At 49.9% G+C, this 13,536-nt stretch overlaps 1 protein-coding gene across 4 annotated transcripts in view; it reads left to right on the top strand.

Annotated features, from left to right (window-relative positions):
* The window catches only part of LOC132820654 (MAP7 domain-containing protein 2-like), a 139,561-nt gene that overhangs the window by 88,780 nt on the left and 37,245 nt on the right, over positions 1-13,536 (top strand). For 3 of the 4 annotated variants that reach the window (XM_060832867.1, XM_060832866.1, XM_060832864.1), the window contains 2 exons: positions 1,542-1,713; positions 3,441-3,730. In XM_060832867.1, the coding sequence (XP_060688850.1) occupies positions 1,542-1,713; positions 3,441-3,730 (462 nt within the window). The remainder of the gene's footprint in view (positions 1-1,541; positions 1,714-3,440; positions 3,731-13,536) is intronic. The other variant, XM_060832865.1, reaches the window with a different exon arrangement.

Here is a 13,536-nt window from a genome sequence, read left to right as displayed (position 1 = left end):
ACCTCATTGCTCTTGTATTCAAAATCTTGACAAATAAAGACAGGTATCCCACATGTTTCCTTAATCATCTTATCCACTTGTCCTGTTGCCTTCAATGATCTATGGGCATGCCTATCCAGGTCCCTCTGATCCTCTGTACTTCCCAGAGTCCTACAATTTAATGTGTTTTCCCTTGCCTTGTTAATCCCTCCAAAATGCATCACCTGATGCTCTTCAGAATTGAATTCTATTTGCTACTGTTCAGGCCATCAGACCAGCCTTCCTAAATCGTCCTACTGCCTATTGTTTTCCTCGTTGTTAGTTATCACACCACCAGTTTTCAGGTCCTTTGCGAACTGACTACATCCTATATTCATGTTTGTCTCATTAATGTACACAACAAACAGCAGGGAACCCAGCACCTTGACACAGACTTCCAGTCACAAAAACACCCTTTGATCATCACCCTTTACCGTTGCTGCTAAGACAATCTTCCATCCAATTTGCCAAATTGCCCTGGATCCAATGGGCTCTTAGCTTCTTAATTAGTCTAGGAGAAAGTGAGAACTACAGATCCTGGAGTGTCAGAGTTGAAAAGTATGGAACTGGAAAGGCACGGCAGGTGAGGCAGCATCCTGCAGATGAGCAGCAGGGTCAACGTTTTGGGCATGAGCCCATCGTCAGGAATTACTTGCTGCCAGACCTGCTGTGCATTTCCAGCACCACACTTTTCGATGACCAACTGAAAACGATAATTCTAATTCTCTCTCCCCAGCTGCTGCTTAACCTGCTGAGTTTTTTTCCAGCAATTTCTGTTTTTATTTCAGATTTCCAACATCTGCAGTTTCTGGTTTTTGTGAGAAATGGCAGCAGTGAGGTAGAGAAATTGAAATGTTAAGGTTGATCTGAGTCTTGTGACATACAAGGCTATTGAGGTGTGGGACATTGAGGTCACAGAGAATATAAATAGAGGTGTTCAAAATTGTAAAGGGTGTTAGAGTGAATAAGGTTCCTTCTAGGACCGAGAGGGATGCAGATTGAAGAGAATCGGCAAAAGTGTTAGAGGTGGAGATGAAGAGTTTTTTTTGACATAATGTGTATATAGGAGAACAAGAGGAAACCTTATTGAAACATTCAGGATTCTTAGAGGGCTTGACAGGATAGACATAGATAAAGGCTGTTTCCTTTTCTGGAAGAGTTTAGGAACAGACAGCATAATTTCAAAATAAGGAGTCACGCATTGAAAACAGAGATCAGGAGGAATTTCTTATGAGGGCAGTGAAACTGTAGAATTTTTTATTGCATTGGAATGTAGAGGCTAGCACTAGAAGTACATTCAGGGCTGACATTTTTAATTAGTAAGGGAATCAAAGACTATGGGGAAAGGCGGGAAAGTGGAAATGAGGTTGATCAAATCAGCAATGACGTCATTGAATAGCAGAGCACACTCAATGGACTGACGTCTTATGGTCTCCTGAATACCACTGTAGTATAGAATGCGGTGAATAATGAGTAAAAGTGATAGAGGGTCTGTGTTTAAATCTGTATCTGTTCCATTCTAGCAGGGGCTGGTTTGGATGAAAAGAAGCAGGAGGAGGCACCTCATGCTCAGGCTGAGGCCAAGATTGTGCCAGGGCTGGAAGCGGTCAGTGGAAATGAGCAAACGGACAATGGGGACGAGCAACCAAACAGTGCGGATGAGTCAACAGATGAGCCACAGTCTATGGATGTGAGGTAGGCCAGGCTGTCAGTCCAGAAGGGAACCACGGTAAATGATGTGGCCATGCAGTGGAAATTTAGTTCTGGTAACTGATACTCTCTGGGAATTTTTATATAGTTGTTTTCAGGTGAAAGCTATCAACATTGCCCATTGCAACATCACTTCTCACATTCGAGTACTCCAGGACCAGGAACACTAAGCCAGAGATTGTGGGTTCAAGTCCCATCTGTGGTGAAGTGAATTTTTTCTTCAAGACAGCATTTAGATATAATTCTTAGAGCTAAAGGAATGAAAGGGTATGGGGAGAAGGCAGGAACAGGGACTGAGTTGAATGATCAGCCATGATCATTTTGAAGAGTGGAGCAGGCTTGAAAGGTGAAACAATCTACTCCTGCTCCTGCTCTGTACATAACACATTGCTCACACAAGATACTCTGTGATGTTCCAAGTTTCACCATAGAATTTGGGCAGCCATGGGGATAGATGTAAGAAGTTAGGACCGTTCTCCAATGGAGAAAAGAAGGCTGAAAGAAAATTTGACAGAGGATTTCAAAGTCATGGGCGGCTGGGCAGGGGGAAGCTGTTCCTGCTTGTAAGAGAAAGAACGAGCGGGCATAGATTTCAAATGATGCTCCAGTGCTGTCTCACAGCGCCCAGGGACCCAGGTTCGATTCCAGCTTCAGGTGATGGTCTACTTAGAGTTTGCATGTTTTCTCCGTGTCTGTGTGGGTTTCCTCCAGGTTCTCTGGTTTCCTCCCATAGTCCAAAGATGTGCAGGTTTGGTGGATTTGCCATGCTAAATTGCCCTATAGTGTCCTGGCTACAGGGGTTAGCCCTGAAAAATGCAGGTTACAGGGATAGAGTAGCAGGGGGTGGGATGCTCTTCAGAGGGTTGGTGTGGACTCAGTGGGCCAAATGGGCTGCTTCCACACTGGAGGGAATCTATAATTCTTGACTGTGTGAATGGAATGATCTTTTTCTTTCTTTAGTGAACAACTTTTCCACAGAATGGAAGGTGCATTTGCTGCAGGCTATAACAGTGTGCAATTCTGTCTGCAAAGTGAAAGAAGCTGTTAGGCATCACAGTCAGTGAGACCCTGTCTCTCTGCCATACCATCAGTGTTTCGAGGGGAGCCCTCTATCCGGACAAAGTTGTTCAAGCTTATCTCACCTCACAGCATTTCGCCAAGTGAATGAGATCCAACTCACATCACACCTGTACATTTAGACAGATACTCAAAAACATGAAATAACTTCCACTGTCTGGCACATCCTCCTCCAGCTATTATAGATCACATTCACTAACCGGCTCAAACCATCCCTAAACAAGCAGCAAATCAATATTTTGTATTCATTGAGGGGACAAATGATTGAGCCAGCATTTGTTGCTCAGTGGTGAGATGGCGATGGTGAACAGTTCCAATGCCCTACAAACCATCTCTGAAGAAGGTGGATCTTGAACTTGGATCTTCCAGCTCAGAGGTGGAGACAACATCACTGTGCCACAAGAGACCTTTCACGACATTGCTGTATAGGTTGAGTATACAAACCCATTTATATTGACTTCTTTCCTCTTGTATTGAAATAGTGACATCAACTCATTGTAAATAAATGTTCAGAAACAAACAAGTCAATTACTGGCAGCGACACGATGACCCTAGGATCCTTGTGTTTTGCTTATTCATGCCTTGAGCAAAAAGTGGGCTGCTCCATTTCATTTTACCATGTTTGTGTTTCTTAGCCCTATGTCCAAAGATGATGGTATCTCCATTCCTGAGTTCTCGCCCCTCAATGAGGTGAGCCACGTTGCTGAGCTGGAGAAGGAGCAGAATGAACCAGGTGATGCACAGGCTGTCGAAGACCTCATTGACCTGACCGTCCATTCAACCTACACCCAGTTATCCTGTGACAAGATCAGCTTGGATGACTGCAACAAAAACTTGATCGAAGGGCGATGCCTTTCAATGGAGAATCCTCTTATCACATCCCTAACTACATCTGTGGAGGAAACCCATATGCAACCATCTGCAGGTAAATGCTGCCATTCCATTCAAAACTGGGTTTGTGTGAAATCTAAACAGCAGAATTGATTAATTCCTGTACTTGGAGTGGAGAGTCACATTGGGTTTAAATCCAACATTGTCAAATATTCCTATGTATGGGGTTTTGTTTTTATTCGTTCATAGAGCTTGGGCAGCACATTTATTGCTGGTCCCTAATTGTCCTAGAGAAGATGGTGGACAACTGTATAATTGTAGCATTGCAGTCCATATGTTATAGGTTGACCCACAATCTCATGAGGGAGGGGATTCCAGGATTTTGACCCAGTGACAATGAAGGATCAGCAGTATATTTCCAAGTCAGGATGGTGAGTGGCCTGGAGGGGATCTCGCAAGTGTTCTTATATATCTGCTGTCTTTCAAGATGGTAGTGGTCATGGGCTTGGAAGTGCTATAGGATATCAAAACAAAGTCACTAGACTGCTGTAGGTGCTCACAGTGGCTGTAGTATGCCTGTACCAGAACCCTACCAAACATATGCCTCCTGGATCCCAACTGTTCATGAACCTGTAGACCAAGAAGTGGTGACTTCTGTTGCTAACCATTGTGCGTGGTAGCCAGCATAGACATATGGCTTGTCATGTATGACCTTCAACAGTTAAAATCAACATTGGACAGATTGTATCTGAAGGTCTCCTGTATGGGTGTTATGGGATATCACACTGGGACTACATAGTGTTTAAGAGGATAATCCATGCATAGTCTTCATATGTGGTGCTAATCAGATCCAGTATATAACTGGCTACCGCTATCTTCAGAGATGGTCAATAAATGCCACTCAAGCCAGCAATACCCAACAACACCCCTGAACAAATAAATCATAGAATCCATACAGTGTGGAAGCAGGCCATTTGACCCATTGAGTTCATACCCAACTCTCTGAAGAGCATGCCAATCAGACCCACTCCCCTACCCTATACCTGTAATCCTGGATTTCCCATGCCTCATCACCTAGCCTGCATATCCCTGGAAACTAGGGGCAATTTAGCATGGCTGATCCATCTAACCTGCTTGTTTTTGGACTGTGGGAGGAAGCTGGAGCACCAGAGGAAACCCAAGCAGACACAGTGTGAATGTGCGAACTCCACACAAATAGTCACACAAGGTGGAATTGAACCCAGGACTCAGGTCCTGTGAGGTAGCAATGCTAACCATTGAACTACTGTCCCACAAAAAAGTAACATTAGTTGGCCTCTGGTTTCACTCCATCTCCATTGTAAAACCCGATTCTCCAGAAGAACTATTTTCCTAACCTCAGCCCTTTAAACCTCTGTAACTGCCTCCATTATGGAATATCCATCTTTTCCCCTCACCCTCGACTCAACTCTCTTGCACAAGACTATCCTTTTCCCGCCCCACTGCATTATTGGGATGTATGGGGTAGAGTGGGACAAGGGGCTGCAGTGTCCAAGATATTGGAATGTGTGGTTTGGGCTGGGGGTTTAATGATGAGGTAAGGGGAGCTGTGTTGTGGGACAGGGGGTAGTATAGTGAGGTGAGAGGGAAGTATCTAAGGGAGGTGAAATGAGGGAAATGGGAGCAGTATCAGCAAATATGAAGAGGAAGAATGAGGTTAGAGAGTGTAGTGCGGGTGACATGAGGGTAAGAGTGAGGGGTAATGATAAGTGTGAGGGGAGATAGTATAATATGGGTGATATATGTAGAGAGAGTGCAGTGTGTGTAACATGAGGGTGAGGGGTCAGTGTGGGTATATGAGAGAGAGGGGCAGTGAGGGTATATGAGGGACAAGGGGTAAGTGTGAGTATATGTGGGAGAGGGGCAGAGTGGGTTTATGAGGGAGAGGGGTTAGTGTGGGTATATGAGGGAGAGGGGGAATGAGGGTGTTTGAGGGAGAGGGGCAGTGAGGGTGTTTGAGGGAGGGGGCAGTGTGGGTATTTGAGGGAGGGGGCAGTGTGGGTATATGAGGGAGAGGGGCCAGTGAGGGACAAGGGGTCAGTGTGAGTATATGTGAGAGAGGGGCAGAGAGGGTGTATGTGGGAGAGGGAGCAGTTTGGGTATATGCGAGAGAGGGGTCAGCGTAGGTATATGAGGGAGAGGAGTCAGTGTAGGTATATGAGGGGGATAGGTCAGTGTGGGTATATGAGGGATGGGTTAGTGTGGGTAAATGAAGGACAGGTCAGTGTGGGTATATGAGGGATGGGACAGTGTGGGTGTTTGAGAGATAGGTCATTGGGGTATGAGGGAGAGGGGTCAGTGTGGGTGTATGAGGGAGAGGGGTCAGTGTGGGTATATGAGGGATAGGTCATTGTGGGTATATGAGGGAAAGGGTTCAGTGTAGCCATATGAGGGAGAGGGGCAAGGTGGCTTTATGAGGAGGGGGCAGTATGGATATATGAGAATGAGGGGTCAGTGTAGGTATATGAGAGAGAGGTGCAGTGTACATATATGAGGGAGGGGACAGTGTGGGTATATGAGGGACAAGGGGTTAGTGTGAGTATATGTGGGCGGTAGACAGTGTGGGTATATGAGGGAGAGGGGTCAGTGTGGATATATGAGGGCGAGGGGACAGTGTGAGTATATGTGGGAGAGGAGCTGTGTGTGTATAGAAGGGATGAGGGGTCAGTATGGGTATATGACAGAAGGGGTCACTGTGGGTATATGAGGGTGAGGGGTCAGTGTGGGTTTTTGGGGGAGAGGGGCAGTGGGAGTATGAGGGAGAGGGGCGGTGTGGGTATATGAGGGACATGGGGTCGGTGTAGGTATATGAGGGAGAGAAGAAGAGTGAGTGTAGGAGGAACACGGGGTCAGTATGGGTATATGAGGGAGAGGGCAGTGTGGGAATATAAGGGAGATGGGGGGCAGTGTGGATATATGGGGGAGGGGGAGCAGTGTGGGTATGTAAGGGAGAAAGGGGACAGTGTGGATATATGAGAGGCAACGAGTCAGTGTGGGTATATGAGGGAGAGGGGTCAGTGTGGGTATACGAGGGAGAGGGGCAGTGTGGGTATATGAGGGAGAGGGGTCAGTGTGGGTATACGAGGGAGAGGGGCAGTGTGGGTATATGAGGGAGAGGGGAAATGTGGGTATATTAGGGACAAGGGGTCAGTGTAGGTATATGACGGAGAGGAGCAGTGTGGGTGTGAGAAGAATACGGGGTCAGTGTAGGTATTTGTGGGAGGGAGCAGTGTGGGTGTATTAAGGAGAGGGGCAGTGTGGGTATTTGAGGGAGAGGGTCAGTGTGGGTACATGAGGGACAAGGGGTCAGTGTGGGTATATGAGTGTGAGGCGTAAGTGTGGGTCTATGACGGAGAGGGGCAGTGTGCGTGTATGAGGGAGGGGGGCAGTGTGGATATTTGAGGGAGAAGGAGTCAGTGTGGGTATTTGAGGGAGAGGGGCAGTGCAGGTATATGAGGGAGAAAGGGGCAGTGTGGGTAAACGAGGGAGTGGGGCAGTCTAGGTATATTAGAGAGAAGGGGTCAGTGTGGGTATATGGGGGAGAGGTGAAAATGTGTTGCTGGTTAAAGGGCTGATGAAGGGCTCTGGCCTGAAACGTCGAATTTCCTGTTCCTTGGATGCTGCCTGACCTGCTGTGCTTTAACCAGCAACACATTTTCAGCTCTGATCTCCAGCATCTGCAGACCTTACTTTTTATATGAAGGAGAGGAGCCAGTGTGGGTATATGAGGGCGAGGGTCAGAGTGGGTATATGAGGATGAGGGCAGTGTGAGTAAATGTGGGAGAGGGGCAGTTTGGGTATATGAGGGAGAGGGGTCAGTGTGGATATATGAGGGAGAGGGGGCAGTGTGAGTAAATGTGGGAGAGGGGCAATGTGTATCTAGAAGGGACGAAAGGTCAGTATGGGTATATGAGAGAAGGGGTAAATGTGGGTGTATGAGGGGGAGGGGTCAGTGTTGGTATATGAGGGAGAGGGGGTAGTGTGGGTATAGGAGGGAAAGGGAGAGCCTGAGTATATGTGGGAGAGGGGCAGTGTGTGTAAATGAGGGACGAGGGGTCAGTATGAGTATATAACAGAAAGGGTCAGTGTGAGTATATGAGGGTGCGGGGTCAGTGTGGGTATATGAGGGTGAGGGGTCAGTGTGGGTATTTGAGGGAGAGGAGCAGTGGGAGTATGAGGGAGAGGGGCGGTGTGAGTATATGAGGGACAAGGGGTCAGTCTAGGTATATTAGGGAGAGGAGAAGAGTGAGTGTAGAGGAACACGGGGTCAGTATGGGTATATGAGGGAGAGGGCAGTGTGAGTATATGAGGGAGGAGGGGGGCAGTGTGGATATAAGAGAGGCAACGGGTTTGTGTGGGTATTTGAGGGAGAGGGGCGGTGTGGGTACATGAGGGACAAGGGGTCAGTGTGGGTATATGAGGGTGAGGCGTCAGTGTGGGTCTATGAGGAGGGGGGCAGTGTGGATATTTGAGGGAGATGGTCAGTGTGGGTATATGAAGGAGAAAGGGGCAGTGTGGGTAAATGAGGGAGTGGGGCAGTCTAAGTATATGAGGGAGAAGGGGTCAGTGGGTATTTGAGGGAGAGAGGCAGTGCAGGTATATGAGGGAGAAAGGGCAGTGTGGGTAAAGGAGGGAGTGGGGCAGTCTAAGTATATGAGGGAGAAGGGGTCAGTGTGGGTGTATGGGGGAGAGGGGCAGTGTGGGTGTATGGGGGAGAGGGGCAGTGTGGGTATATGATGGTGAGGGGTCAATGTGGGTATATGAAGGAGAGGAGCCAGTGTGGGTATATGAGGGAGCGGGGTCAGTGTGGATATATGAGGGTGACAGGTCAGTGTGGGTATATGAGGATGAGGTCAGTGTGAGTAAATGTGGGAGAGGGGCAGTTTGGGTATATGAGGGAGAGGGGTCAGTGGGGATATATGTGGGAGAGGGGCAGTGTGTATCTAGAAGGAACGAGAGGTCAGTATGGGTATATGAGAGAAGGGGTAAATGTGCGTGTATGAGGGGGAGGGGTCAGTGTGGGCATATGAGGGAGAGGGGGCAGTGTGGGTATATGAGGGAGAGGGGCAGTGTGGGTGTGGGAGGAATAAGGGGTCAGTGTGGGTATTTGTGGGAGGGAGCAGTGTGGTTGTATTAAGGAGAGGGGCAGTGTGGATACATGAGGGACAAGGGGTCAGTGTGGGTATATGAGGGTGAGGCGTCAGTGTGGGTCTATGACGGAGAGGGGCAGTGTGCGTGTATGAGGGAGGGGGGCAGTGTGGATATTTGAGGGAGAGGGTCAGTGTGGGTATATGAAGGAGAAAGGGGCAGTGTGGGTAAATGATAGAGTGGAGCAGTCTAGGTATATGAGGGAGAAGGGGTCAGTGTGGGTATTTGAGGGAGGGGGCAGTGCAGGTATATGAGGGAGAAAGGGGCAGTGTGGGTAAAAGAGGGCGTGGGGCAGTCTAGGTATATGAGGGAGAAGGGGTCAGTGCGGGTATATGGGGGAGAGGGGCAGTGTGGGTATATGAGGGAGAGGGGTCAATGTGGGTATATGAGGGAGAGGGGTCACTGTGGATATATGAGGGAGAGGGGTCACTGTGGATATATGAGGGAGAGGGGGCAGTGTGAGTATATGTGGGAGAGGGGCAGTGTGTATCTAGAAGGGACGAGAGGTCAGTATGGGTATATGAGAGAAGGGGTAAATGTGGGTGTATGAGGGGGAGGGGTCAGTGTGGGCCTATGAGGGAGAGGGGCAGTGTGGGTATATGAGGGAGAGGGGGCAGTGTGGGTATATGAGGGAGAGGGGCAGTGGGAGTATGAGGGAGAGGGGCGGTGTGGGTATATGAGGGAGAGAAGAAGAGTGAGTGTAGGAGGAACACGGGGTCAGTATGGGTATATGAGGGAGAGGGGCAGTGTGGGAATATAAGGGAGATGGGAGGCAGTGTGGATACGTGGGGGAGGGGGAGCAGTGTGAGTATGTTAGGGAGAAGGGGGAACAGTGTGGATATATGAGAGGCAATGGGTCAGTGTCGGTATATGAGGGAGAGGGGCAGTGTGGGTATATGAGGGAGAGGGGAAATGTGGGTATATTAGGGACAAGGGGTCAGTGTAGGCATATGAGGGAGAGGAGCAGTGTGGGTGTGGGAGGAATAAGGGGTCAGTGTGGGTATTTGTGGGAGGGAGCAGTGTGGGTGTATTAAGGAGAGGGGCAGTGTGGGTATATGAGGGAGAGGGTCAGTGTGGGTACATGAGGGACAAGGGGTCAGTGTGGGTATATGAGGGAGTGGGGCAGTCTAGGTGTATGAGGGAGAAGGGGTCAGTGTGGGTATTTGAGGGAGAGGGTCAGTGTGGGTAAATGAGGGAGTGGAGCAGTCTAGGTATATGAGGGAGAAAGGGGCAGTGTGGGTAAATGAGGGAGTGGGGCAGTCTAGGTATATGAGGGAGAAGGGGTCAATGTGGGTATATGAAGGAGAGGAGCCAGTGTGGGTATATGAGGGAGCGGGGTCAGTGTGGATACATGAGGGTGAGGGGTCAGTGTGGATATATGAGGGAGAAGGGGTCAGTGTGGATATATGAGGGTGAGGGGTCAGTGTGGGTATATGAGGATGAAGGCAGTGTGAGTAAATGTGGGAGAGGGGCAGTGTGTATCTAGAAGGGACAAGAGGTCAGTACGGGTATATGAGAGAAGGGGTAAATGTGGGTGTATGAGGGGGAGGGGTCAGTGTGGGCATATGAGGGAGAGGGGCAGTGTTGGTATATGAGGGAGAGGGGGCAGTGTGGGTATAGGAGGGAGAGGGGCAGCCTGAGTATATGTGGGAGAGGGGCAGTGTGTGTAAATGAGGGACGAGGGGTCAGTATGAGTATATAACAGAAGGGGTCAGTGTGAGTATATGAGGGTGCGGGGTCAGTGTGAGTATACGAGGGTGCGGGGTCAGTGTGGGTATTTGAGGGAGAGGAGCAGTGGGAGTATGAGGGAGAGGGGCGGTGTGGGTATATGAGGGACAAGGGGTCAGTGTAGGTATATTAGGGAGAGGAGAAGAGTGAGTGTAGAGGAACACGGGGTCAGTATGGTCAGAGAGAGGGCAGTGTGGGTATATGAGGGAGGAGGGGGGCACTGTGGATATATGAGAGGCAACGGGTCTGTGTGGGTATATGAGGGAGAGGGGTCAGTGTGGATATACAAAGGAGAAGGGCCAGTATGGGTATATGAAGGAGAGGAGCCAGTGTGGGTAGATGAGGGAGAGGGGGCAGTATGGGTAGATGAGGGTGAGGGGTCAGTGTGGGTATATGAGGGTGAGGGGTCAGTGTGGGTATATGAGGGAGGGGCCAGTGTGGGTGTATGAGGGAGAGGGGCAGTGTGGGTATTTGAAGGACATGGGATCTGTGTAGGTCTATAAGGGACAAGGGGTCAGCATGGGTGTAAGAGGGAGAGGGTCACTATGGGTACATGAGGGACAAGGGGTCAGTGTGGGTATATGAGGGTGAGGGGTCACTGTGGGTAAATGAGGGAGAGGGTCATTGTGGGTATATGAGGGAGAGGGGAAATGTCCCTAATATACCCACAAGGGGCAGTGTAGGTAGGGAGAGGGGGGACAGTGTGGATATATGAGAGGCAACAGGTCAGTGTGGGTATATGAGGGAGAGGGTTCAGTGTGGGTATATGAGGGAGAGGGGCAGTATGGGTATATGAGGGAGAGGGGAAATGTCCCTAATATACCCACAAGGGGTCAGTGTAGGTATATGAGGGAGAGGAGCAGTGTGGGTGTGGGAGGAACAAGTGGTCAGTGTGGGTATTTGTGGGAGGGGGCAGTGTAGGTGTATTAAGGAGAGGGGCAGTGTGGGTATTTGAGGGAGAGGGTCAGTGTGGGTACATGAGGGACAAGGGATCAGTGTGGGTATATGAGGGTGAGGCGTCAGTGTGGGTCTATGAGGGAGGGGGGCAGTGTGAATATTTGAGGGAGAGGGTCAGTGTGGGTATATGAGGGAGAAAGGGGCAGTGTGGGTAAATGAGGTAGTGGGGCAGTCTAGGTATATGAGGGAGAAGGGGTCAGTGTGCGTATTTGAGGGAGGGGGCAGTGCAGGTATATGAGGGAGAAAAGGGCAGTGCAGGTATATGAGGGAGAAAGGGGCAGTGTGGGTAAACGAGGGAGTGGGGCAGTCTAGGTATATGAGGGAGAAGGGGTCAGTGTGGGTATGTGCAGGAGAGGGTCCAATGTGGGTATATGAAGGAGAGGAGCCAGTGTGGGTATGTGAGGGAGCGGGGTCAGTGTGGGTATTTGAGGGAGAGCGGTCAGTGTGGGTATATGAGGATGAGGGCAATGTGAGTAAATGTGGGAGAGGGGCAGTTTGGGTATATGAGGGTGAGGGGTCAGTGTGGGCATATGAGGGAGAGGGGCAGTGTTGGTATATGAGGGGGAGGGGGCAGGCTGAGTACATGTGGGAGTGGGGCAGTGTGTGTAAATGAGGGTGAGGGGTCAGTATGGGTACATAACAGAAGGGGTCAGTGTGGGTATATGAGGGTGAGAGGTCAGTGTGGGTATATGTGGGGGAGGGGTCAGTGTGGGTTTTGAGGGAGAAGAGCAGTGGGAGTATGAGGAAGAGGGGCGGTGTGGGTATATGAGGGACAAGGGGTCAGTGTAGGTATATGAGGGAGAGGAGAAGAGTGAGTGTAGAGGAACATGGGGTCAGTATGGGTATATGAGGGAGAAGGGGGGCAGTGTGGATATATGAGAGGCAATGGGTCTGTGTGGGTATATGAGGGAGAGGGGTCAGTGTGGGTATACGAAGGAGAGGGGCAGTGTGAATAAATGTGTGAGAGGTGCAGTTTGGATATATGAGGGAGAGGGGTCGGTGTGGGTATACGAGGGAGAGGGGTCAGTGTGGATATATGATAGAGAGGGGGCAGTGTGAGTATATGTGGGAGAGGGGCAGTGTGTGTATGGAAGGGACGAGGGGTCAGTATGGGTATATGAGAGAAGGGGTCAATGTGGATGTCCGAGGGTGAGGGGTCAGTGTGGGTATATGAGGGAGAGAGGCAGTGTTGGTATATGAGGGAGAGGGGCAGTGTTGGTATATGAGGGAGAAGTTCAGTGTAGGCATATCAGGGAGAGTGAGCAGTGTGGGTATAGGAGGGAGAGGGGCAGTGTGGGTATATGAGGGAGAGGGGCAGTGTGGATATGTGAGTGAGAGGGGTCAGTGTGAGTATACGAGGGAGAGGGGCAATGTGGGTATATTAGGGACAAGGGGTCAGTGTAGGTATATGAGGGAGAGGAGCAGTGTGGGTGTAGGAGGAACAAGGGGTCATTGTAGGTATTTGAGGGAGGGGACAGTGTGGGTGTATGAGGGAGAAAGTGGCAGTGTGGGTAAATGAGGGAGGAGGGCAGTCTAGGTATATGATGGAGAAGGGGTCATTGTGGGTATAATAGGGAGAGGGGCAGTGTGGGTATACGAGGAAGAAAGGGCAGTGTGGGTAAATGAGGGTGTGGGGCAGTCTAGGTATATGAGGGAGAAGGGGTCTGTGTGTGTATATGGGGGAGAGGGGCAGTGTGGGTATATGGGGGAGAGGAGCAGTGTGGGTACATGAAGGACATGGGGTCAGTGTGGGTATATGAGGGAGAGGGTCAGTGTGGGTACATGAGGGGCAAGGGGTCAGTATGGGTATATGAAGGAGAGGGGCCAGTGTGGGTATATGAAGGAGAGGAGCCACTATGGGTATATGCGGGAGAGAGGCAGTGTTGGTATATGAGGGTGAGGGGTCAGTGTGGGTATATGAGGGAGAGGGTGCAGTGTGTATAGTAGGGAGAGGGGCAGAGTGACTATATGTGGGATGGGGCAGTGTGTGTGAATGAGGGCTGAAGGTCAGTATGGCCATATGACAGA

The sequence above is a fragment of the Hemiscyllium ocellatum genome, chromosome 12, assembly GCF_020745735.1.
Source record: "Hemiscyllium ocellatum isolate sHemOce1 chromosome 12, sHemOce1.pat.X.cur, whole genome shotgun sequence".
Taxonomy (NCBI): Eukaryota; Metazoa; Chordata; class Chondrichthyes; order Orectolobiformes; family Hemiscylliidae; genus Hemiscyllium; species Hemiscyllium ocellatum.
The sequence above is the reverse complement of the archived record's forward strand: the minus strand, read 5'-3'. Positions and strand labels throughout refer to the sequence as shown.